This window comes from Euprymna scolopes, chromosome 21 (assembly GCF_053919585.1).
Source record: "Euprymna scolopes isolate OS-2025 chromosome 21, ASM5391958v1, whole genome shotgun sequence".
NCBI classification, from domain to species: Eukaryota; Metazoa; Mollusca; class Cephalopoda; order Sepiida; family Sepiolidae; genus Euprymna; species Euprymna scolopes.
This window is the reverse complement of record NC_136502.1, coordinates 88,958,036-88,984,540: the sequence shown is the minus strand read 5'-3', so window position 1 is coordinate 88,984,540 and position 26,505 is coordinate 88,958,036. Positions and strand designations below refer to the sequence as shown.

The 26,505-nt window shown below is 34.9% G+C and overlaps 1 protein-coding gene across 1 annotated transcript in view; it reads left to right on the top strand.

Annotated features, from left to right (window-relative positions):
• LOC145242561 (uncharacterized) overlaps nucleotides 1–26,505 on the top strand; it is a 277,151-nt gene that overhangs the window by 217,173 nt on the left and 33,473 nt on the right. Inside the window, exon 3 of the mRNA XM_080105652.1 lies at nucleotides 20,725–21,021. Within this exon, the coding sequence (XP_079961778.1) occupies nucleotides 20,725–21,021 (297 nt within the window). The remainder of the gene's footprint in view (nucleotides 1–20,724; nucleotides 21,022–26,505) is intronic.

Here is a 26,505-nt window from a genome sequence, read left to right as displayed (position 1 = left end):
CCCAAATTCGAAGCTATCTCTTTACAACCGTTCCTTTTCATAACCTATCATCTATATATATATAAGCGAAAAGGTATGTATGTATATGTGTATGTTTGTGTGTCTGCTAAAAACTTTCGAAAAACAGAACACAAATTCACAAATTAGGTCTCATATCAGAGCGCAATCCTTCGCCCGACAAATATAAAAAAATTGGCCAAAAACGTTAATTTCTTTCACCCTGAAATCGGCACTTTTCCACAAGGGGAGGGTCAGCAAAAACCGTCCTCTCATGACGAGATCGGTTCTACGCATGCGTCAGTTGACGTCATAACCTGATTTAGTTTAAATATTTGAAGAACTGACACAATTTCGTGTACGTCGTGTTAGCTCAGTTTGTTAGAGCGTTGGTTCATTATCTAAACGTTTCGAGTTCGAATTGTGGTGTGTCTTTTTTTATTTTTTAAATTTTAATATTGAAGCAGGATTATTTAAGCCATTTTTACGTAACGTTCGTTTTTCTGAGTGTTTTTTTTTTTTACTTCGCTTATTCTTACGTTTTCATTAAAACCCCCACCCGACCGACACCCAAAAAACACCCGGGTACCCACCGATTTTTTAAATTTTAATATCGAAACAGGCTTATTAAAACCATTTTTCACGTGTTTTTTTTTTTTCAGAAGTTTTAACGTTCGTTTTTCTGTTTTCTTTTTGGTGTTTGTTTTTCAGATTTTTACATTTAAAATCGTTCATTTGCCTTACGTTAGTTTTTTTTGTGTGTTTTTTGTTTTGATTACCTCCCCCCACCGCCCGGGTACCCCCCACTTTATTTTTCAAATAAGTTTTAACGTTCGTTTTTCTGTTTTCTTTTTTTACTTCGCTTATTCTTAGGTTTTCATTAACACCCCCACCCCCGCCCGACTACACACACCTCCAAACACTCGGGAAACGCCGGGTACCCCCCCCCCCGCTAGTACTTTCATAAATCAGAGTCCATTTTCTGTAGGCTGTTTTTGAACCCAGTCAACGACGGGTACTTTTGCTAGTATATATATATATATATATATATATATATATATATATATATATATATATATAAAATGTGTGTGTGTTTGTATATATATATATATATATATATATATATATATGTATTTATATGTACTTGGATATATATATGTATATGTATGTATTTGTATATATATATATATATATATATATATATACATATATATATATATATATACACACGCACATATATATGCACACGCACACACATATATATATATATATATATATATATATATATATATATATATATATATATATATATACTAGTGTTGGCACAATCGTATCAGAATAGGGAATGTAAAATATCGGTACTTTTTCTTGGCGTATCGGAATCAGTATCCAAAGTCGAAAAATATGTGCTCATTTTCGGATGCCCAAAAGCGCTTTTTTGTTGTTGTTTTTTTTTTTATATCTTTGTCTTTGTTTAAAACATATTCGTTCCACGGCTCAGGTTACTGGCGCAATGACAAATATTCCTTGATTGTAAACTACGAATAAAACTAAAATCTATATTTTTACATTTGCGAAATATGCGTAAATATTGCATCTATTTAGTTTAGGTGATGCGACCCCCTCCCCCGAAAAAAAAAAAAAGTAATTCTATATTTTGAAATTGAAAAAAATGATCGGAATCGGTAATAGTACCGGAATCGGTAATTTAGAAAAGAATCGGTAATTGTACCGGAATCGGTAATTTAGAAAAGAATCGGTAATTGTACCGGAATCGGAAAAAATATTGGAATCTTCCCATCACTAATATATGATGATTAAAAGGATAAAACACATCTGACGATATGAATTAAAAATAGAAAAGGAGACTCAAAATACTCAACGTTTCTCCCATTCTGCCTTGGGCTTTTTCAAGAGCACAGAAAATATCTTAAAATGGTACATGACATATGTATCTATCTATATTTTGTTTTTGGTTTCTATCATCTTCTCGTGTCTTCTTCCTCTCCATTTTTTTTTTTTTTACCTTGTGAAATTGCAAATCACATAAACACACACTCCAATATTTCCTTATTCCTCCATTAGCAATTTTTGATCCCCCGTCAACCCTAACCCTAACCCTAACCCGTCAAAAGGAGGGTGGACCTGTAAATTCACCCTTGTCCGTTCGTCCGTTCGTTTGTCCGCACTTTTCTCAATAACTACATCTTGGAATTTTTTGAAATTTTGCACAAACATTTTCCGGGAAAGCTCCGGTTGCCCCCTAGGAGTGCCTTTCGGGTTAAAATTGCTAAAATTAAGACATTTGTGCTTATTAAAAAAAAAGAAAAAGAAAATATTATGGCTTGTATTTTTATAAAACTTTCTGAAAAATTATAACTAACTGATTTCTATAAAAATTTGTTTGTCTATACTTTGCGATAACCCTTGGGTGTGGCCCAGGGGCTCTTTAAGAACTAATAAAAACACTCAATATTTGTGTTTATTTTACCATAGTCGTCCAAAATTTTCGTTATATGTCTATTTAGCGGTTTTGCATGGTGCTGAAGTCAAATTCAAATATGTTAAGGCTTTAGGGACTTTGGGGGCTAAATGGGGGGGAGGGGGGAGCACAAATGATGGAATGGGTCATTTCTTTTTTTTTGCGTGGTACAGAACTCATATTTTGTTATGTTGTTTAGGTTGAATCCATAAGTTTCTCACCTAACTCGTAATAAGCCACCAGGTGACCGTGACAAAAATATACGTGTATATAATTAAAAAACAATTTTTAGAACACAATATGCCTGAGGATGATGGAAGTATTCCTATCGAAAGCGCTCGCTAAAAAGAAATCATTCGGAGATTGGAGAAGGTAAAAAAAAAGAAAAGAGTGAAACAAAAATTCAACGCTTTTTAATAACACTTGTCTCAATATATATATATATATATATATATATATATATATATATATATATATATATATATATATATGAACAAATGATTAATAAAACATGTTAAAAGACATCTTTAATTTTAAAAAAGGAAACACAAGATAAGTGGATGTGTGTGTGTGTGTGCGTGTATATATATATGTATATATATGTATATATATATGTGTGTGTATATATATATATATATATATATATATATATATATATATATATATATCCACAACTCCGTATTATTAAGAAATCACTTCTATATTCTTCCCGAGACACACACACACACACACACACATATATATATATATATATATATATATATATATATATATATAGTATAGATGCTATAGTATAGATGCAAATATATGTAACACTCACCTCATACCCCACCATGGCATAGGTGGTATCCGCCTATCTACATTTTTAAATGTCAGGTATACTCTTCCTATATCGCATTGTGGTTCTCCTATTTCCCTTCCGCTAACAATTTCAATCTATGACGTTTTCCCGCTCACGCCCTATTACTTTGCTCCGAATGCAGTTATCGCTAAACGTTGCATTTCTAATATGTTACCTAACATCTTCTCTACTCTTCTGATGAGAAGCATTAGGCTTCGAAATACCTAGGTATAAATGGTTTTATGTATTGTACACCCTGAACTGATGTAATATCTATATTGAACAAATTAATCAATCTATATGCTTTAGTATGTGTTTATATTGTTATCGCTTTTTCATTCTTCATATTCTTTCTATATATATTTCTATTTCTATATATGATACTAGTATGGGTACCCGGCGTTGCCCGGGTATTTGAAGATGTATGTTGAGCAAAGAAAAAAAAAGAAAAAGTGGTCAATTTTTTAAATTTTGGCCCCTATTTTACCCCTTAAAATGTCCTGTTTTGAGCTCAAATCGAGTTATTAACTGAACCTATATCTAAAATTTCAAGTGTTTAGACTGAAATTTGTCGGAGGAGTTTGGTAGAGTTCTCAAAGGTCAAATCGTTGAACTTTGACCCTTAATCGCCAAATTTCTGGCCGAAAACCGATAACATCGATTTTCCCAAATCTCAGTACCCTGTATATCAAATTTCCAGTCTGTAGACTAAAAATTGACAGAGTTACTGCGTAGGGAAATGTACACACACAGACACACAGATACACAGACAGACACTTGCATATATATATATATATATATATATATATATATATATATATATATATATATATATATATATAAAGCTACATATCAGGTCAAATCCAAATCATAGCTATTGTCACTTGTATATGTCAATACTTCTAAAATCCCCGATACTTAGGTTGTCTGGAGAATCTATTAAAAAGAGCATCCTACCCGTGATTACATTATTTTATTTCTACTCTGTAACTGTCTGCCACCTACGTGAGCAGCTTTCGGTTTCGTTACCGCCAAATATTTGGTCGCGTCAAATGTTCACTAACACTCGCATCCCCACCCTATTCTCGCATCCCCACCCGATTCTCTCTCTCTTTCTCTCTCTAATATATATATACACACACACACACACACACACACACATATATATATATATATATATATATATATATATATATATATATATATATATATATATACACGCGCACACACACACACGCACACACACACACACAAACATCAACCGAGTTTGTAGGATGGTGACATTTTGGCAGACAGGTGAATCCCAATCTAGTATCTAGTTTCTCACGTAGAGGCGGAGACGCCATTTTAGATTTTCGTTGTTTTTTTTGTTTTGTTTTTTTGTCTCATTCATTTTTTCCTCATTTCTTTTTTTTTTCTCTTTTTAAATTCTTTGATGTTTTTATTATTTAACTCTTTTAATGCAGCAATCAATTTTTCACCCATTCATTATTTCATGCAAGCCTTGTGCTCTGTGTTTCTATTTTCCTCCTCCTCCTCCTCCTCCTCCTTTCTACTACTAGCCGCCTTTTCTTCTTTTTCCTTGCACCCTCCCTTCGCCACTTCTCGCCTTATTTATTCATTTCAGCGTTTTTTTTTCATCTTTTACATCAGTGGTTGTGACGGAGTGAAATGAATACGGGCGTGAACTGACGATCTGGCTGCGCCTAGTTCCAATCGTGACAGTCTCATAGCACATCTTTCAATATCAATGTTGGCAACCTTCATGTGGGGCCCTCATTTGAGTACTTGGTTCTAGAAATACTCGAGGAAACCAATTCAAACAGAATCAAGCCGTCAGGTGTCGCCCGATGTTTATTTGTGCGAACTTAGGTTTTTAGCATATTTTTCACGTGGAAATCACTCCAGACAAGGCGTGAAGCCACTTGATGTAAGCAACTAAAAATTAAGAAAGATGGTTATCGCAAAGACAGAAGATGATTATTGACCTTAGTCTTTAAAAGGCCAAGGTTATAAGTTGGTAGAAAACGGTCAGATGGAGAGAGTTCCACAAGACTGCAATTCTTAGAAAGAAGCGAATGGAATAGGAAGCTGTATTACAATGAGGTACCAAAACAGGGAATTGATGAAGACTACTAGACCAACGAGTCAAACGAGCTGAAACAAAAGAAGCTTGCATAATTCTATGCATTTGGGCGTGTCTCTGATTTCAAATAAGAATTACAGGTTATAACGGTCAGCATAATATAGGCATACAGGAATTATAATTATTATTATTATCATTATTATTATTATTATTATTATTATTATTATTATTATTATTATTATTATTATTGGCTCACAAATAGCATTCTACACAGGTCATGAAAGATTTTTCCTTGAAAACAATCTGTGGTGTTTCCTGTAAGTTGAGTGACATCAAGCCTCCCCAGATGTTTTTACACATTATCAAGGCCAAGAGGCCACTCGATGATAAGGGTTAAAGAGTGTACAGTAGAAATTGGACAAAATAGTAATCATTAGTAATGAAAATTCGGTAAATTTGTTAACTTATATGGAACGGCTCATCAAGAACTTGTTTACGTTAGACTTGAAGACAACCATATTGTAGTCAGCCGGAAAGCAGGAAAACGGAAGACAATTCCACAGGCGTGCAGTTCTAAGAAAGAAGCTTTGTTCATGGAATCTACGTTTAGGTTTAGGCACAGATAAAGAGTGGGGGGAATTATTGATAGTGTTTTCAGCTAGACGAGTGTTTCTTGTGAAAGTTAGGCGAGGGGGGACCATGGACTGAAGCTCAGTCGGACACTTTCCATGAAAATAACGATACATCAAAGACAAACTCGCAACATCTCTTCTGTGAGATAGAGGTTTCAGGGAAGAGAAAAGGACATCTCCTACGAGGCTACGAAGTCTATTTTGAACTCTATCAAGGCAGGACAAGTCCTTTCTAGCAGCTTCTACCCAAATTTGGCAACAGTATTCCATCCTTGGACGTACCTGGCTCTTATATAGATAGAGAATTGCATCAGTAGTGAGATATCTACTGGATCGATAGAAAGATCCCACCATTTTTCCAGCGGCCTTGGACACAGATTTGATGTACGTATTCCATCTAAGATCAGGAGTAATGGTCAAGCCCAGAAGCTTGTCAAAACTTGAGGCCTCCTGAAGACGAGAGCCATTCATTTCAATTGATGCCAGATGTGGATCAGAATGTTGATGATGTAAAGAAAGAAGCTTGGTTTCAGATGCATTAAAAGTAACCAGCCAGTCGTTTCCCCATTGTACCACGTGCTCAAGATCAGAGGGGAGACAATCAGAGAGAACTTGGTCGTTTACTGTCTTAGATGTGCTACCATAAATGGTAGTGTCATCAGCATAGATTTCCAGTACTCTCTACCTCTTTCGATAACATTTGCAAATAAATTTGCATTTTTGCAACAGACGCTTATCATTAATTTCTCGCTGGCAGCGGCCATTGGTCTCCACTAGAATTTGAGTGGCAATACGCCTCCCAAGGTCCTAGTTCTCTTTGCACTTGTCCAGTAGAGGTCTGGTCAGCGCCCTCCACTCGGTCTTTCCCATACTCCTTGACCCTTTTCGACTATTTGACATCACTTTTTTTGGGGGGGGCATTTATAGGGCAATGGGAGGGAGTGGGTGAGGCGATAGAGCACTTATAGATATACAGCTCCAATGTTCTTGGTCCCATGTAAGGCTTCTTCATGTTTTGCCTGTGCAGCAGTTAGTCTGGTCCGCGCATGTGACTCATGTGTATTAGTCTTCGCATTCAAGGGGTTTCCTTAATATTTCAGCTGCTTTTATTATTGTTATTCGTTGTATTCCTTTTCAGCAAGCTTGCTGCATTCACTTATTATATGGTTTATCGTTTCGTCTCTTTGTCCGCAGAGTCTGCATTTGCGGTTTTCTTGTGCTATGTCGATTTTTGCTTTGAAGTGGTTGGTTCTTATGGAGTTATCTTTTGCTGCAGTTATTAGGGATTCAGCTCCCAGTTTAATGTCCTTTTTGCATCCATGTCCAGGGATTTTCGTTTTTCTCATCTTTTGTTATGCTTATGAATCTTCCATCTAGTTGTTTCTCTTCCCATTTTTCTTTTCTTGTTTCATCCTTTGTTTGTGTTTTGTTGATTTTTCCGGTGTCTCTCGCTGACACTATTATCCTTTCAGTGTTTTACATTATGTATTTTTCTAGTCCTTTTCTTGTGTGTCATTCACACAGTCATCTATACAAACCAGTTCTCTCTCGTCGTTTTTCTCTATCACGTAAAGTCGGTCAACATCGTCCCTTGAGTGTAGTGCATTGTTCATAGTCATGAGTTTCCTGGTTTCTGATCGAACTGTCTCAGTTCTTCTTTAGTCCACTCTATGAACGGTCCAGGGTATCTTACTATTGATATTGCCCATGTATTTATACTTTCTATTAGGTGTCTGCTATATAATTTAGATTCCGTGTGGTTTTTCCAATTCTCTCATTCATTTCTATTGTCCTTTCTAATTCTCTCTTACATTATTATTATTATTATTATTAATAATAATAATAATAATAATAATAATAATAATAATAATAATAATAATAATAATAATAATAATAATTACCCACTGGGAGTAGTCACAGAAGCAATCATTTGTGGTGATCTCTGAAGTCTGAGTGACAACAAGTCTCCCCAGATTTCCAGTACTCCCATATTTTTCAATAACCTTTGCAGATAAAATTTCGTTATCACAACAGCCGTTTATCATAGATTTCTCATTGGAAGTGAGCAGTGGTCTTCACTGAAATTTGGGTGGCAATAATAATAATAATAATAATAATAATAATAATAATAATAATAATAATGATAATAATCAGAAGAAATTACTATTATTATTGTTGTTGTTGTTGTTGTTGTTGTTGTTGTCGCCTTAATTATTGAACGAGCGAATGAAATGGTCTGTATCCATTAATACCAAGGATCAGATTACAGCAACTCTTCCTCTGTAGAATTACTTATGAAGCAGATCACTGTAAACGGACGCTCCCTTCCAAGAATGTCTTTGGTTCTTTCCAAGAAAATGTGTTTTTTTTTTCTTTCTTTCTTTCTTCTGTAACGGAAGCTGTCGTTTCTCGTTCTTTTCAGTTTTGGGATGATTGAACATAAAAGTTGATGACCAAAAATACCAGAAACATTCCGGACACCATTTACAACTTGTCGGCGTGACCTTGCGTCTAGCGGAGAGTATAGATATTAATGCCGAGATTCAGTCCCAGGCAAATGTATTGGACACGTTGTAATAATTAATCCAGAGTGACCTAGTTTGCCCGTCTTGTGACCTTAAAGGGTTACAAAGAAATAAGGCAACATATGAGTTATAGGTTAATAATCGATTCGAACTACATAAAATAACGTCACGGGTGTGAGTTCCATATGGAAACGTTGATTTAATTTGAATAAAATAAAATATGCATCAAGTGCGCTTGAAAGCCAAATTACAACGTAATGTTAGGAAAATAAACAAATATTTTATTTGTTTGAAATTTATAACATAAATATATTTCAGAGTTATACTCCATCCTCAGTATGTTGTTTTCTTTCCTTTTTTCTTTTCTTCTTTCTCTCCATGTTGTAAAGTTTGAGGAAGATATGTCTGTTTGCAAAGAGTTGTAAAGAATCCACACCCTCGACGTTATTCTCACGTTGCCTTCGAACTGTTCCGACATTTCAAAATACAACCGCTGAGATACAACGCGCGGCTCTTTACAAACAAACATTTCTTTCTCTAACTTTATAACATGGAGAGAAAGAAGAAAAAAGAAAAAGAAAGAAAACAACATACTAAAGATGTAGTATATAGCTCTGAAATATATTTTACGTGTTTGAAATTTATAACATAAATATATTTCAGAGTTATACTCCATCCTCAGTATGTTATGTTCTTTCTTTATGTTCTTATATTTATGTTATAAATTTGAAACAAGTAAAATATTTGTTTATTTTCCTAATAATACGTTGTGATTTGGCTTTCAAGCGCATGTGGTGCGTATTTTATTTTATTATAAAATAAGTATTTTTATATTCTCTCAATCTCTCCCTCATCCACACACACACACACAAATATATATATATATATATATACTAGCAAAAGTACCCGTCGTTGACTGGGTTCAAAAACAGCCTACAGGAAATTAACTCTGATTTATGAAAGTATGACAGGTTATGAAAAGGAAGGGTTGTAAAGATATAGCTTCGAATTTGGGGGTATCAAAACCAAAGCAAAATATGATGAAAGTAAAAATAAAATAGATAAACTCCATAATTTATTATACCATACCTGTTCACAATGAAACACTTATCACAATATTCTGTGGATCTATATTAAAAAACCTTGTTAAACTTTGTGATATATTTCCATTCTATGGAGGTCAGGCGCGAACGAACACCCCATAATTTTATTATACCATATTTCTTCAAACTGAAAAATAATTATCGAAGTATACTTACGCAGATAGATATAAAACGTCTTTATTAAAGTTTGTACCTATTTCCATTCTATGGAGGCCAGGCGCAAACGCAGACTCCACAACTTTATTATACCTTCCCTATTTAAGTTAAAACATACTTATCAAAGTATTATTATGTACATCTATATCAAAAACACTTGTAAACGTTTTTCTTTTTTTTCATTTTTAAATTTTTTATTTCCATACTTTGTGGACCAGGCGCGAACGAAGACCCCACAATTTTAATGAACCACCGATCTGCCAGATCAAACATACCCATTACTGTGTCTCGATACATCTTCTATCATTATATGTAATTAGTTTTTTAAAATAGTCAACCATATAGGAGCGTATTCATGACCACACACACACACACACACACACACACACACACACACACACACACACACACACACACACACACACAGAGTTTTATATGAGAGATTCAGTCCCTCTGATGAAACGTAGACGACGAAACATGTGTCAGTAGATAATTATATTTTAAAAACAATATATATGTCGCTCCCCATTTGAGGGTACAAAATTGGTAAAAGGGAAAATTATTCTCAACTTGCATTTAGGTAAAAATGCACTTTTGTATAAATAATTGAATTCATTCAAAACGTATCGCAAAAACAAAAGCAAATAAATAACATCTACGAAAATCATGATATGTCCAAACAGTCGTGCGAGATGGTCTAGTGGAAGGAATTTGGTGCTTCTTACTCTGGGGTCCCGATTTCGAATCTCGCTAGATTCAACCATTCTGATGAAGCGTATACGACGAAACATGTGTTAGTGGATAAATATATATATATATATATATATATATATATATATATATATATACATTTATTTATATGCATGTTTTATATATACATATATATATATATATATATATATATATATATATATATATATATATATATATATATATATATATATATATATATATATATATATATATATATAAAAGAGGAGATAACAAATAAAAAACAAAGTTACCACAGGAGGATATGTTTTAATTTCAACGATTCTAAGTATACAGCATTCGTCTACCAACCGAGAGGTTAACAACGTAGTTTTACAAGACCCGGGTTCGTAAGTTCGAGTCCTCCACGAGGTAGACCTGTTTTAACATCTATACTGAAGACGAAAAATGTTGGGTTCTAGATAAAAAAAAATAATTTCAGCCAGATCGGCCCAGTAGTTTCCAAGAAAACTTCTAGTGTAAATGTGGTACTATGGGGACTAATCCCTATTAATCCTTAACTGCGCATCGAATGAATACCATAATACTCAGATTGCTGAATCTTATTATAATAAAGGTCAATGCCAAATTTCAGCCAGATCGGACAAGTAGTTTCCAAGAAAAGTGGTACAGACAGACAAACAGACAGGCTTTGAAGAACATTATATATATATATACACTTGTGCCCGATATTATTCATATCCCCCCCTTGAAAATTGAGTTTATTAGGTGTAACTTTGTAAGAATTTTTTGTTTACGTCCATATTGATACATATTCTTAATAAACCTCTTCTGATCATTTTCGTCATTTTAAAATCTCGGGATACTTGTAATAAAAGAAATATACAGCTATTTATAAAATCTGCAATGTTCAAAAATAATCATACCCCCTTATTTTTTCAGTATTAATCGAGTTTCTGACTGTTTGTTTCCTGTTTGATTCTTATTTTGAATGCTTTTATACAACCTTTGATTAATTTCATTTCGTTTTTTGCATTTTTCAGAAATTAAAATGATATCAACTGAAAACCAATAAAAGAATAAAAATTATTAGAATGGGGAAGAAAAAAGAGCTTAGTAATGATCTTAGGACTAAAATTGTGAATTCACATAAGGATGGTTTAGGTTACAAGTCAATTTCCAAGAAATTTGAGGTCCCTACAGCAACAGTACAGAGCATCATCAAAAAATTCCAGAGCCACCACACAACAAACAACTTGATTGGTAGAGGAAGGAAAAGGAAACTGTCTGCTAGAGCCACCAGGAATATTGTAAGAAGTGTTAATGCAAATCCAACCACCACTACTAAGGACATTTTAGAAAATCTGGAGTCTTCTGGCATAAAAATATCAAGGCAAACATTGCAAAGGACTCTGCATGAAAATGGTCTGAAAGGAAGAAGACCAAGAAGAACTCCATTGCACACCGGAAAACACCTTGCAACACGTCTAAAGTTTGCTAGGACCCATGTGAATTCTCCAGAGTCCGTTTTCTCAAGTATTTTGTGGACTGACGAAACAAAAATTGAATTGTTTGGCCATATGGATGCTTCTTACGTTTGGAGGAAGAAAGGAGAAGCTTACCACCCAAAGAACACCATACCCACGGTGAAACATGGTGGTGGTAGCCTAATGTTTTGGGGCTCCTTTTCGGCTAGTGGTCCAGGTAGTTTAGTCAAGATAGATGGAACCATGAAGAAGGAGCAATATTTGGAGATACTCCAGAAAAACATTAGACAGGATGCGGAGAAGCTCCATTTAAGACCAAACTGGGTCATTCAACAGGATAATGATCCAAAACATACTGCCAAAATAGTCAAGAAATGGTTTGAGGATAATCAAATTAATATTTTGGAATGGCCTAGCCAGAGTCCCGACCTGAACTCTATCGAAAACCTCTGGCACATATTGAAAACTGAGGTTAAAAAGCGGAAACCTAGAAATTTGAGGGATTTGGAGAACTACTGCATTGAAGAATGGTGAAAAATCAGTGTTGATGCTTGAAAAAACCTTGTTGATAAATATCCAAAACGGTTACAGGTAGTTATTAAGAATAAAGGGCATGCTATTGACTATTAGTAAGAGAGGTATGAATAATTTTGAACTAGTGCCATTATTGTTTTTCTTAGTATAATGTTTCAAACTTGCATAATTTATTTATTTGTTGAGATTAAATTAAATGCTTATGCTTGATTTATTGTTTGAAATCCCTTTAATATTGTCTACCTTCTGGTTTGAGCAATATTCTTATAGAAATCTCAAAGATCCGAGGGGTATGAATAATATCGGGCACAAGTATATATATATATATATATATATATATATATATATATTGGTCGATGCCAAAACATAGTTAATAATTGATATGTAGTTTGATTGAAGCATTGTGTTGGATATGTATGTAGTAGAGATTTAGAAGGCTATCACAATGCGAGGAATGAGATATAGTCGTTGTTGTTGGAAGAAGACGAAGACAAGTGGCGATTTACAAATCAATCTAATTCTCTACTACTACTACTACTACTACTACTACTACACACTATATATTTATATATATATATATATATATATAATGTTCTTCAAACCCTGTCTACCTGCTTGTTCTACTTTTTCTTAGAAACTACTGGTTCGATCTGGCTGAAATTCCGTATTGACTTTTATTACAATAAGATGCAGTAAACTAAATAATATATATATATACATTTGTGTGCATATATATGTATATATATATTTAGAGAGAGAGAGACAGACAGACAGACAGAGACGAAGTATTATGTATATAAGCATTATATAGATATTTGATATATATATATATGTAAGTATTATATATATGGAGAAGGAGAATGATAGACTCCGATACAATTACCGATTCCATACTACATTCCCGATTCCGATTCAATTAACGATTCCAATTCATTATAAATCTCTTAATATTTAACTATAAAATTGCTAATATTTCCCGATTACCGTAAAAGCGTATGTTAAATGTGCAGCTGTTTTATCAAACGTTAAAGGGCACTTTTTGCGGTGGGATGATCTATCGATGTTATTCTTAGTGTTGATTTAAAATCAATAAATATTGATTATTTTATCATTACTACCAGCAGTTGAAGGTTTTGCTTGAAACAAAATCAAATAAAAATAACAATTAAAAGAATCGCTTTTGGCATCGGAAAATAGGCAAACAATTTTTTGATTCCGATACCCCAAAAGTATCGAGTTTTCCGGTTCCCGAATTTGATTAATGGTGAAACAAAAGTTATGGCTTATTAAATTAAACATCAAAACCTTTTAAGCATTATCAAGCAATATTTATAAAGACCTGTACACAATGACCAATCAAAACCTCTGAAAATCTTCTGTTTTTGTGTGTGTGCGCGCGTATGTGTGCGTATGTGTATGTGTGTGTTAAAGAGAGAGAGAAAGGGAAGGGGAAAGAGAGACACGCAGAGAGAGAGAGAGAGAGAGAGAGAGAGAGAAAGAGACAGGGAGAGAATAGACCACAGTTTTATCCGATTCCAATGTCCAACATTTTCCTTATCTTATCAATCATTTTTCCAAACTATAAACATCGTTGCAATTATGGACCCGTTTCGTTAATAGAGAAACAACAAGATTTTGAACTTTACAATCGAGCAAAAATTTTGATTCATTTGTATATGCTCTCTCTGCATTTATATTCTAACAATCATCGAGTTACTGTTTTAAAAAGGTTAGTATATATAAAGAATAGAAAACAGGCAAAACAATTTATTTTCATACACCTATATATATATATATATATATATATATATATATATATATATATATATATATATATATATATATATATATATATATATATATATATATATATATTATAGCAGTGATGTTCAACGTGATCCACGTGGACCACCGCTGGTCCACAGGAGAATTTTGGTGATCCACAGCTTGATTTGGTTATCAACACAATTGTTTTATATCGTTAATATAAAGCATTTTAAGTTATCCTTTCCGACAACTTGGCTAGTAGAAGCGGGCTTTTCAGCTGTCGCTTACGTCTTTACAAAAAAGGGAAACTAAACAAAACGTTTGTAATTGACTATCAAGAATTGGAAAAAAAAAAGCACCAAGAGCAGGGATCGCATTAGATACAACTTTTTTTAAAACATTTTTTTTTTTTTGTAAAATTTAAAAAACGATTTGATGACTATTAATGAATCAATGATTTTGTAAAATCTATTTTTCAGTAATTTAATGAAGTGGTTAAGAAAACATTTCCCTAGTATTCGTGGCCCATGGGATAAAAAAAAAGTTGAACGTCTCTGTATTATAGCATATTTATTTATACAAATATATTCGGCTATATATGTTTCCGATGTGGCTCTTTTCAGAGAAACAGCTTCACCAGGCTAACGTCTTCCTTAAGATCAAGCTTAAAAATATTAATTCGTTTTATACGATATTTTTTTCGTTTTAGTTTTTCTGTCTTTTTCTCTCCATCTTCCCCCCCCCCTCTCTCTCTCTCTCTCTCTCTCTTGTATTTGTCTTATTTATATCTAGCCTCTTTGTCTCTCTCTCTTTCTCTTTCTTCCTATCCTTTCTTTCTCTTTTCCCTTTCTTCCTCTCTCTCTCTCTCTCTCTCTCACTCTCTCTCTCTTGTCTGACATTTTAGACAAGAGTTTTGAATTACCTCCCACGCAAGCCAAAGATGTACAGTTACGCGTGTTTTATATCCGTACATCGACACACATACAAACTCGCTCGCATAATTACAATTAGCCAAAACCACATAGGCTGACAAACCTATATATATATATATATATATATATATATATATATATATATATATATATATATATATATATATATATATATATATATATAAAGTACGTGTAGGTACACTGACAAATAAAAGTTAACATTTCGGGTGTCGTCATTTTATGATGAAGCGTTCTGGGCCGAAAACCATCAGAATAACAAGTTTATCTATTCATATCAGTCTGGTCATATCTATATACTTATAACATCTATATACATATCACATTTGTATACATAGCACATCTATTAATCATATTCGAAGTTTTTCTTGGGATGCTTCTATCATAGCAGGTGACCTGCGTCAAGAAGGTTCATATACCCAGTGATGCCGTTAAAAACACTACCTTCTTAGATGATTTTGCGGTTTCCGAGCATGGCGCTTGGAGCTTACATGCGAAAATTTAGAAGATGAGTGAGAACAAGTGATAGCTTCCAATCTACTAGATAATGTGGCATATATGTCTTTTTTAAAAAATTTATACGCATCGTATTATTTATACACCCATAGCCCTTGAGCCCCTAGAGTGGCATAGGCCATCTACAACTGTAGATGTTTTTGTAGCGAGGAGTCCTTTTTACAGGGTGAGGGTGCTGGTCCCACGCCACACCTTCCCAGAAGGTACATACAGCGCCTAGCCTTCCCAAATGGTCACCCATCTGGTACTGGCGAGGCTCAACGTTGCTTAACTTCGGTGATCTGGCGAGGACCGGTGTGTCAACGTGATTGTGCCGTACATTATATATACAGCAATGAAAAAAAAGGTGTGAGGCATAATATATTTATATATATTTAAATTTACATGTGTATACATATAAAACTCCTATGCCATGGCATGTCAGAGCTAAATGCTTCTCGTCAGAAGAGGATAAAAACCGGCATTATACAAATGTAAATGTGAAAAAAAAAAAAATACAAACGCCGACTTTTATCTATCTCCAACATATTACACCATCCCCATAAAATTTTGTTCCAATTCTAATGTCAAAATTTTTCCATTTCTAATCTGGTTGTTATCAAAATTGGTGGTGACTTTTTACCTATACATTTATATTATGCCGGCTTTTTCTCCTCTTCTGATGAAAAACATTTAGCTTCGAAATTTCATAGCCTGAACTGGTTTATCCCTTAATCCCCCCCTTTCTGTAACCCTTTTTAGCTTGACCATGTAATATAGTTCTTATTTAACTTTATTCTTTATCTTCTGAACTTATTTTAATGTTTGCCCCTCTTAACCATATCTAAAATTTCAATTGTTTATACCCAAAATTGGCGGAGGAGTTTGGTAGAGTCCTCAAGGTCCAATCGTTTAATCTTGACCCCTAAACAACCAAAGAGTTTTCCAAATCTCCGTACCCTGTATATCAAATTTCGAGTATGTAGACTGAAAATTGACAGAGTTATTGCGTAGAGAAATGTACACACACAGACATACAGACACACACAGACACGTTCACTTTTATATATATATATATATATGTATATATATAAGTGAACGTGTCTGTATATATATATATATATATATATATATATATATATATGGCTTGCGGTAGTTGCTTGTCTAGCCGCACTGATGAGCTGTGAAACAGCGAAACAGTACTGTATGTGGATGCCTATAGTGCTCCCTATCTTAGGTTGAGCATTTGGGAAGTGATATACAAATTACCATTATGAAGTGATTGCTCTTTGTGTAAACAAATTGAGCTTATGTACTTTGGACAATGTCAAAACATTGTTAATTCACTGCCGGCATATAGCGCAACGGTTAGAAGCTCCGACTATCGTTTGGGTGATCGGGTTTCAATACTGGCTTGAGGTAGTTGCTTGTCTATTTGTACTGGTGAGCTGTGAAACAGCGAAACACTACTGCATATGGATGACTATATATATGTGTGTGTGTGTGTGTGTGTGTGTGCGCGCGCCGCGCGTGTGTGCATATGTGTATGTATCTGTGTGCGTTTCTATCTGAAGTTTACGATGTACAGCCTGTGCACTCGAATGTCAAGTTGGCTTTGAGTATTTTGTAATGGCGGCGTTCCGAGGAAGAAGAAAATGGCTGACGTAACTTTGACAAAGGTCGAATTGTTGCAGATGCAAAAACATATCCCGAGCATTTCCAACGTAACTGAATCGAGATCTGCTCATCCCGCAACTGCTCCGTCGCTGCTAACAGTCTGCCCGACGATTGCCAACAATGAATTGTGTGACCAAGATTCATGAATTCAACAAATACTTGGAACAAATACTTGGCACGTTCTCTACCATTCATCAACCAATGTAGCCGAAATTGTCAATACATTTACTTACAGCTTGATATTGCATGCCAAATAGTGAATGGTCATAGTCCTAAGGGCATACTTTATGGTGCACTCGCCTCTAGTTATGTCATTAAAAAGCAAATTATATATCTAATACATAAAGTAAAGTCATTCTCTATATTTTCGAATCGTTTTCTATAATATAAATCTCACCTGTTTGTTTAAATGTATGTATGTATGTATATATGTATGTGTGTATGTATGTATGTATATCTGCCTAAAACTTTCGACAAGGACGATGGATTTTCACGAGATCGATATCGCTTTGAAGCGCTACCGTTCGAACGACAAATATCGAAAAATTGGCTAAAACGTTCATTTCTGTACCCTCAACTGGACACTTTTCTACAAGGAGGGATCGCTTTTTTCGCCGACGTTTTCGAAAGTCATCCACTCTTTTCGGTTGACTAGCCTTAATTTGAATTTCACCACTTTCGATTTGGATGCAACGACAAAGAGGTCACTTATTTTAAAATTTCTTTTCTTCCTTCGCGGTACGGAACACACACTCGGGCAACGTTGTGAACCCAGGTTAGTTATTCTATAAACGTTTAGTTGTTTACGACATTTAATGTAACATATCCTCAGGCTCCTTTTCACTGAATCTAAAAGTTGTAGCCTGTTGATAAGAACAAGTGCTTTATGATAAACTTTTAGAGTAAACATGGTATTATTGTGTACTAATCCTTATTAATCCCCAAATGGATACCATAATACTTTGTTCGTTGTACCTTGTCATAACAAGCATCCATAAAAATTTCAACTAGATCAGTGTAGTATATATATATATATATATATATATATATATATATATATATATATTTTTATATATATTGAAATTTCAACCATTCGTGGGCAAAATACAACAATATGGTCACTTATGTACGTACGGATTTTATAACAAATTTTCTAATGCAATTCAATAAGGACTATCCACTTACTACAAAACTGCTAGTTTTGTTTTGGTGTCTTAAACTCCCCCCCCACCTCTTTGTGCTGATGAGGAGACTACATTCAAAAACACATTCTTTGTCAATTTTTGAAAAAAGTTTATTGTCAATTTTAATCAAATGAATATGGTTTCTGAAACAGTCGTACACTCAATTTGATTTTGTTTGTTTTTAATTTTGAAACTGATTTATAATTTACAATTATTAATCTTTATACTCATTATTGAGATAGCTCTAGGATTAATATACCTATTGAGATTATTATATATCTACACTACGAGCAGCACTGTTCTTTTAAAGTATGGTACATTAAAATAAACTTTGCTCTTTCGCCTCCAGGTCTAATTCCCATAATATATATATATATATATATATATATATATATATATATATATATATATATATATATATATATATATATATATATATATAAGCATTTCAGCCCGGCGTTGCCCGGGTGTTTAAAGGTGTATGTTGGGAAAAAACAAAAAGGAACCTATATCTAAAATTTAAAGTGGTTAGACCCAAAATTGGCGGAGGAGTTTTCGCTACATAATAACTCTGTCAATTTTCAGTCTACAGACTCGAAATTTGATATACCTAGTATGGAGATATGGGAAAATCTTTGTAATCCGTTTTCAGCCAGAAAGTTGGCTGTTAAAGGGCCAAAGTTCAACGCTTTGACCTTTGAGAACTCTACTAAACTCCTCCGCCAATTTTGGGTATAAACACTTGAAATTTTAGATATAGGTTGCTTGGATATGGATCTAACTTAATAAATGTATTTGAGCCCAAAACAATAAATGTTAAGGGGTCATAATTGGGGTCACAGTAAAAAAAAACAATTGTCCTCTGCGGTCTCTACCAAATTACTCAGAAATTTTCTAGTCTAAACATTTGAAATTTTACATAAAGGGTATTCAGAGATAGGGCAAACTTTTTAATCGGTTTGGGTCGAAAATTTGAGCTACTAATATATAAATGTATGTATGTATGTTTGTATGTCTGCCTAAAACTTTCCATAGAGGCGACAGATTTTCACAAGGTCAGTATCGTTTTGAAGCTCGACCCTTCGGACAATAAATACCGAAAAATTGGCTAAAAACATTAATTTCTTCATCCTCAACTGGGCACTTTTTTTACAAGGAAGGGTGGCTTTTATCGCCGATATTTTCGAAATTCATCCCCTCTTTTCCATTGTCTAGCCTTAATTTAAACCTACGTCACCTCTGGTTTGGCGGTTGTCGTAACAGCAAAGACGTCACTTTTTTTTCACGTTCTTTTCCTCCTTCGCGGTACGGGTTCGAGCCTGCCTTCCTACTACCATTTTTTTTCTCAACACACCTCCCAACACTCGGGCAACGCCGGGCACTCCTGCTAGTATATATATATATATATATATATATATATATATATATATATATATATATATATATATATATATATATGATTATTAGTATTATTATTTTTAATACCTAAAGACACTAGTGTTTCATCCTTTCAGGAATCATTAGTGCAGGAATTTATGATTCGAACCCGGCCATGAAGGCATCTCTGACTCTATTAACAAGGAAAAAACCAAACGAATAGCGTCAACCGCGGGAAATACAGCTGAAATTAATATGTCTAAATGTCAAGACGGCGAGAGTGATCATATGATTATAACATAATGGTCTACGCATGTGAGCTGAAGTTTACCGACTTATTTCAACTTAGAATGCTCAACAACAACAACAACAACAACAACAACAAAGATGAGTTCTTAAAGGGGCTGACATAATTATTACTATAATTATTTTTAATACATGCATACATACACTAGTTTTTCATCCTTTCGGGAATCATCAGTGCAAGAAGTAACGATTCCCGTCAGTTTGCGCATAAAACACGTAGTCCTTTCTTCATTCTTCGTCCGCGTTTCTAATCTCCGTTGTGTCTTATCTATATAACTTGCTATGATTTTTTTTTTGTTTTTTGATTTCAAACATAAAACGTCGTGTGCAAATTTGCTGTTTCTTTTATGATTTTGCATGTTTCCGTGGTCTTCCTTTCTTCATCGACTAATATTGTCTATGTTCTTTTCCTAGGGGCTCACCAGAATTGTAAAATCGTTTTTGACGGCAGTGGCGGTGATATCGCTCACTCGTGGCACACGGGCAACATGCACTTCGACGATGATGAGAATTTCAAGGCCATCTATTCCCCCGTATCGAGTGGAATTTACCTTTTGCAGGTGGCCGTGCACGAGATTGGCCATGTTCTCGGCATGAACCACACCGACAAGGCCTACTCCATCATGTACGCGATTTACCACAGCCGCAGACTACGTCGCGAGGAGTTCGAATTAGGATGGGAAGACCGGAAGGAAGTCCAGAAGATCTATGGTAAGTAATTTATTTATAATTACTCTAACAAGTATTAAATACTCCGCCTTCCCCTCTTCCTCCTCCTCATACTACTACTACTACTACTACTACTAATACTAATACTAATACTACTAATACTAATACTACTACTAATAATAATAAAACGAATGTACCACTAAAAGAAAATAAGGAATGTAAGGGAAATAGGAGTAAAGAAGAGAAATCACTATGACTACATTTTTGAGAAAGAGGTTTACTTCGAAATATCAAAAAAGCAGATACCATATTATTTTTAATACGATACAGTACGTTCTTAATATATTGTATGCATCAATATTGTCATTTTGTATGATTTTGTATAGTGTGATTTCCTATTTGTACCTTTGTTACCGCTTTCAATAACTAAAATTTCTTACGCGTTATGGAAACTGCTTCAAGCAAATTACAACGCCATCTTAAGTAATCAATCTTTTTCGCTCCCTCCCTTTCCATCCCATTCCCTATTCCCTCCCCCACCCTCTCGTCCTCCTAAAAGCCCCTCCCCCCCCCCAAAAAAAAGGTGGAAGAAATTTGTAATGCCGGCATCAGCTGGCACTACACCAAATAGTCGAAGGATAACGGAGGATGGAAAGACTGAGGCGTAAAAGCACTTACTAGACCTCCACTTGATGTGTGCGTAGGGAACTGGCACTTTGGGACAGCTTATTGCCACCCAAATTTCAGTGAAAACCAATGGTCATTGCCAGCAAGAAATGAACGGCAAGCAACTGTTACGATAACGCAAATTTATTTGTAAAGATTGTCGAAAGAATTGTAGATTACTAGAAATCTGGGGAGACTTGTCGTCACCCAGATTCCGGGGAACACCACCGGTCTTTATCAATGACGGCCTGTGCTAGTGAAATCATAATTAATAAAAAATAAATTAAAAATAAATAGAATCAATAAAGTTGATATATGAATTAATAGCAGTTAAGGACCAAAGAGAATAGAAGGATCGAGGATAGATAGCACTAACCAGACCTCTACTTGATATGCTAAAAGAGTACTGCGACCATGCAGAGGTTAATGCCACTCGAATCCCAGCAAGAAATCAACGGTAATCGGCTTAACGCAAAGCCGTTTATTAAGATTTTCGAAAGAGGTGGGGAATACTGTACATTTAAGATTTGTTGTTACTCAGCCTCCAGGGAATACCATAGTTGTTGTCAGTGAATAACTGAGTAGAACTTCTAGTGAGTAAATAATAATAATAATAATAATAATAATAATAATACCCCCCCCCCCAAGGAATCATCCATATGGTGACACAAACATCTATACGCACCGCAGAAAATTGTTGTAAAGAGCTAACGAGCATTGAAAGACCGAGAAGAGAAAGCACCAACCAGAACTCCACTGGGAACATTCCGAGGATATTGGAAGCATGGGTAAGTTTATTAGAACCAATAGACGAAAAGGATTCGATCTTGGCACACCCAGGTTGTCTGTTTACATACATTTATAACTGCCTTCGAGTAATTTAGACCATCGTTGAGAGAACGAATAAACACTTTGCACTGATATTACATGCATATAAATAACAGGCTCAAGTAGCTACTCGTTTACCGCAAAACTTAAAAATAAAGATAAATAAATATGCAATTATGCGTTAATAAATCAAGTTGAATATCGGATGGAGTGGCATACTTATGATTTGAATACGCAATAGAAATAATATTAAATATAATAAAATGAATAAGATTTACAGTAATAGGGAGGGTCATGATGATGATGATGATGATGATGATGATAACAACAACAACAACAACAACAATAACAATAACAATAATAATAATAATAACAACGAAGAAGCGTTACAGGGAATGGCGAAAACCGAAGCTGCATATCTACAAGTTCTACACCTCCATCATACATTCCCCCACCCCATTGTCTCATCACCCAACAGAAAAGTGATACCGAAAAGGGTCAAGAAGGACTAAAACATCGAGGAGGGAGCGCTGGCTAGACCTCGGCTGGACAAGCCCGAAGAGAACTGAAACCTTGGGGGAGGCTTAGTGCCACTCAAATTCCAGTATAAACCAATGGCCACTGCCAGCGAGAAATCAATGGTAAGAGGTTGTTGCGATGACGCAAATTCATTTGCAAATGCTATCAAAGGCGGTGGAGAGAGCTGGACGACGTCTGGGGAGACTTCTTGTCACTCAGCTTCCAGAGAACACCACAGGTTTCCAATCAGATCGTTTGTTGACTTGTGTGAAAGCTCCATGTGAACCAATAATAATAATAATAATAATAATAATAATAATAATAATAATAATAATAATAATAATAATAATAATAACAAAACGACAACGTCAATAATTTTCATAAGACATTACTCCTTGAACACAACGATATTTAAAAAAAAATCTTTTTCATCCAAATAAAAGCATATTGTTACTTGGACGTAATAGGCTCCAATTTAGGATCGTGACTAACAGGGGGCTGTAGGGATTTCAGCAACGAGATTAATGTTCACATTATATTTAAACTTCTGCAGGTTAGTACAGTAATCAAAAGCAGGAGACAGGGAGGAAATTCCAAAGTACATCAGACCAAAGAAAGAAAATATTAGAGTAGAAGTCTTTCCAGACATCTAGGGAACCAACAATGAAGAGAGGGGATTTTTCCGCTCGTAAGCTTACTCGTGAGTATGTACGTCGAGCGGGCACCATTGCTGTAAGTTCATCGGACAACATTCCATTAAAGTACTTATGCAACGCAGGCGCAGGAATGAAACATTGCGGCGATGGGACAGAGGCTGGAACTTGGCCGATAGTGCGGAACCTATTCGATTCAATGTGTCACTATGTTTGTTTTGACGAGCTCTTAGCAATTATGCCCTCTCGACGTAAATGCCCCTTACACACCCGACAAGCAGCAAAATTCCACCTCTTTTCTGCAAAGGTTCATGGTTACCAGAAGCCTTCGCCTCCGACGAACTGCTAGACTTTGGAATTCCTTTCCGGTCCCCTGCTTTCCTAGCTGCACTGACACACATAAGTTTAAGTGTAATGTGAACAGACATCTCGCTGCTCAAATCTCTCCTTAGTGTCCCTGTAGGCATGGTTCGAAATAGTAATCCCTGACGTTCAAGTGGTAATATGCCTTGTTTTACTAGTACTTTCATGGAATGTGCTCCGACGACCCTTCAACGTAAATACCTCGGACAAGCCGTATAAGCTCACGCCGTCAATGGAGAGGGTCATTCAATTTCGGAGAGCCTTCTACTATAATTGTTTCTTGATTTAAACTGCTTGAATATGAATCTGCTCAATGTCTCCTTTTTTTTTAATAAAAGCCATGTTTAATGTCAGAAAAGTTTCCGATGGGTAGCTAATCTGTATAAGTCCTGGAGATGAATAGGAGTCTTCGGTGGGTAGCTGTATGATCTGTATAAATTTTGAACTTTAAAATTTTGCAGGCAAAGAGCAAGGATCTTTCTCGTGTAGACACGAAACATTATGTCCGGGAATTCTAAAAGATCCAATATTTTTATGGGGTGATTCCGGTCCCTGATTGGTTGCTAGCAGAACGTGGCTCCATTTGATTGGTCAGTTCATATTGCAAATGTCTATAAGCAGAACCTTCCAATCTTCTTTAATCATAGCCCTTTCATTATATCGAAAATGTTACAGCATTCCTGCTTCTTCAAACATGCAGAAATGTAAATGTAATGCAAATAGACATTTCACTGCTCAACTCCTTTTATTTTTTTAAATTTTTATTTTACTTTAGTAAGTTTTAAGAGATCAAGGGGCTCCTTCCTGGAATTAACACTTGATTCCGTTATGATTTAAATTTATATCCGAGGGCTCTTTTAAGAATATATATTGTTCCCTTTATGGCTGTTATCTGCATTTCGTTACAGCTTGGTCTTCCAGGGATTGCTTCTAAGTATTTATGAAGATTCTTTTTTATTAAGCCAGCTGCTCCGATCACAACCGGTATAATGTTTATTTCTTTCAGAGACCATGTTTTTTCAAAGTGTGCCTCTAGACATGGCCACCATAGCCTGTTAGGTTCAAGTAGCAACACGCCTTGTTCCTTATGAATAAAGAGTAAAAGAAAACAGAGGTTGACAAGAAATTTCTTGCGATTTTTAACTTATAAATTCACATGAACATATCTCGGCTCAAACAAAAAAAATATTGATCGAAATAAGCACCATTAGAATCAGCAAACGTTTACTAACGCAAAACAAGTGTATTTATTCCAGTAAAGAAAGACAGGGAAAAAACATTAATGGAGGTGATAAAGAAGAATACAAGAGAAATATGAGTAAAAAAAAAAACAAAAAAAAACGAAATCTGACTATGATAACGTTTTTGATAAGGAGGTTTACCTTGAAATATAATAAACATAAGAAACAATACTATCTTTGATTCGATGCAGTACGTTGGTAATATTTTGAATTCATCAACGTCGTTATTTTATCTGCTTTTACCTAATAAGATCTTCTATTTAAACCTAATATCATATTGTCACAGCTTTCAATAACCCAAACTTCTAACACGTTATGCACATTGTTTCAAGCAGACTACGACACCATTTTAAATAATCAAAGTTTTCCGATGAATTAAAATAAACTACGTGAAACGCATGTGTTTGATTGCGTCTTTCTGTAGCAATGGCATTGTAAGATTTTTCCTCTTCTTTTTTACGCTCTCCTGCCACCTCTATATTCTCGTTACCTTCTTCCCATCCCCTCTTAGTACATACAAAACGACTTGTGCATTTTATTATTACTCACTTGAACAGCAAATCTCGATTGAATCTCAAAATTTAAAAAGCACTGAACTGAACTGCCCCTTAACACTCCGAGGTTATGGCGGGCGTTGCATTATTTCAAGCAGCATGTCTTAAGCAAGAATAGCCAAATGGCGCCCATACTTCGCCAGGCTCCGAGCACATACAACCTCTGGTGTTACAAAATGGTCACCCATTATAGTATTGGCCGGACTCAACGTCGTTTTACCTCGGTGTTCTAACGGGAACCGATGTGTTAATAAAAGGCCCTATTGGGCTGAAAGAAATTTATAACGTATTTTTTTTCTCTTTGAACACACACCCACACATACATATCTATATATATATATATATAGTCATGCACATGCAATACTGTTTCGATGTATCACAGCTCATCAATGCGGCTAGACCTCAAGCCAGAACCGAGAGTCAAGGCTTCTCAACACTACACTATACGGCAGCTGCTGTGCGGGTAGTGAATTAACAATGTTTTTACATCGTCCAAATGCCTAAGTTCGATTTGTTTACATAAAGAGCATCGCTTAATACGCTAGTGGCAGTTTGTATATCACTTCCCAATATGCTCAACCCAAGATAGGGAGCATTATAGGCCAAATTCTCGATGAGTATATATATATATATATATATATATATATATATATATATATATATATATGTATATATATATGTATATATATATATATATATATA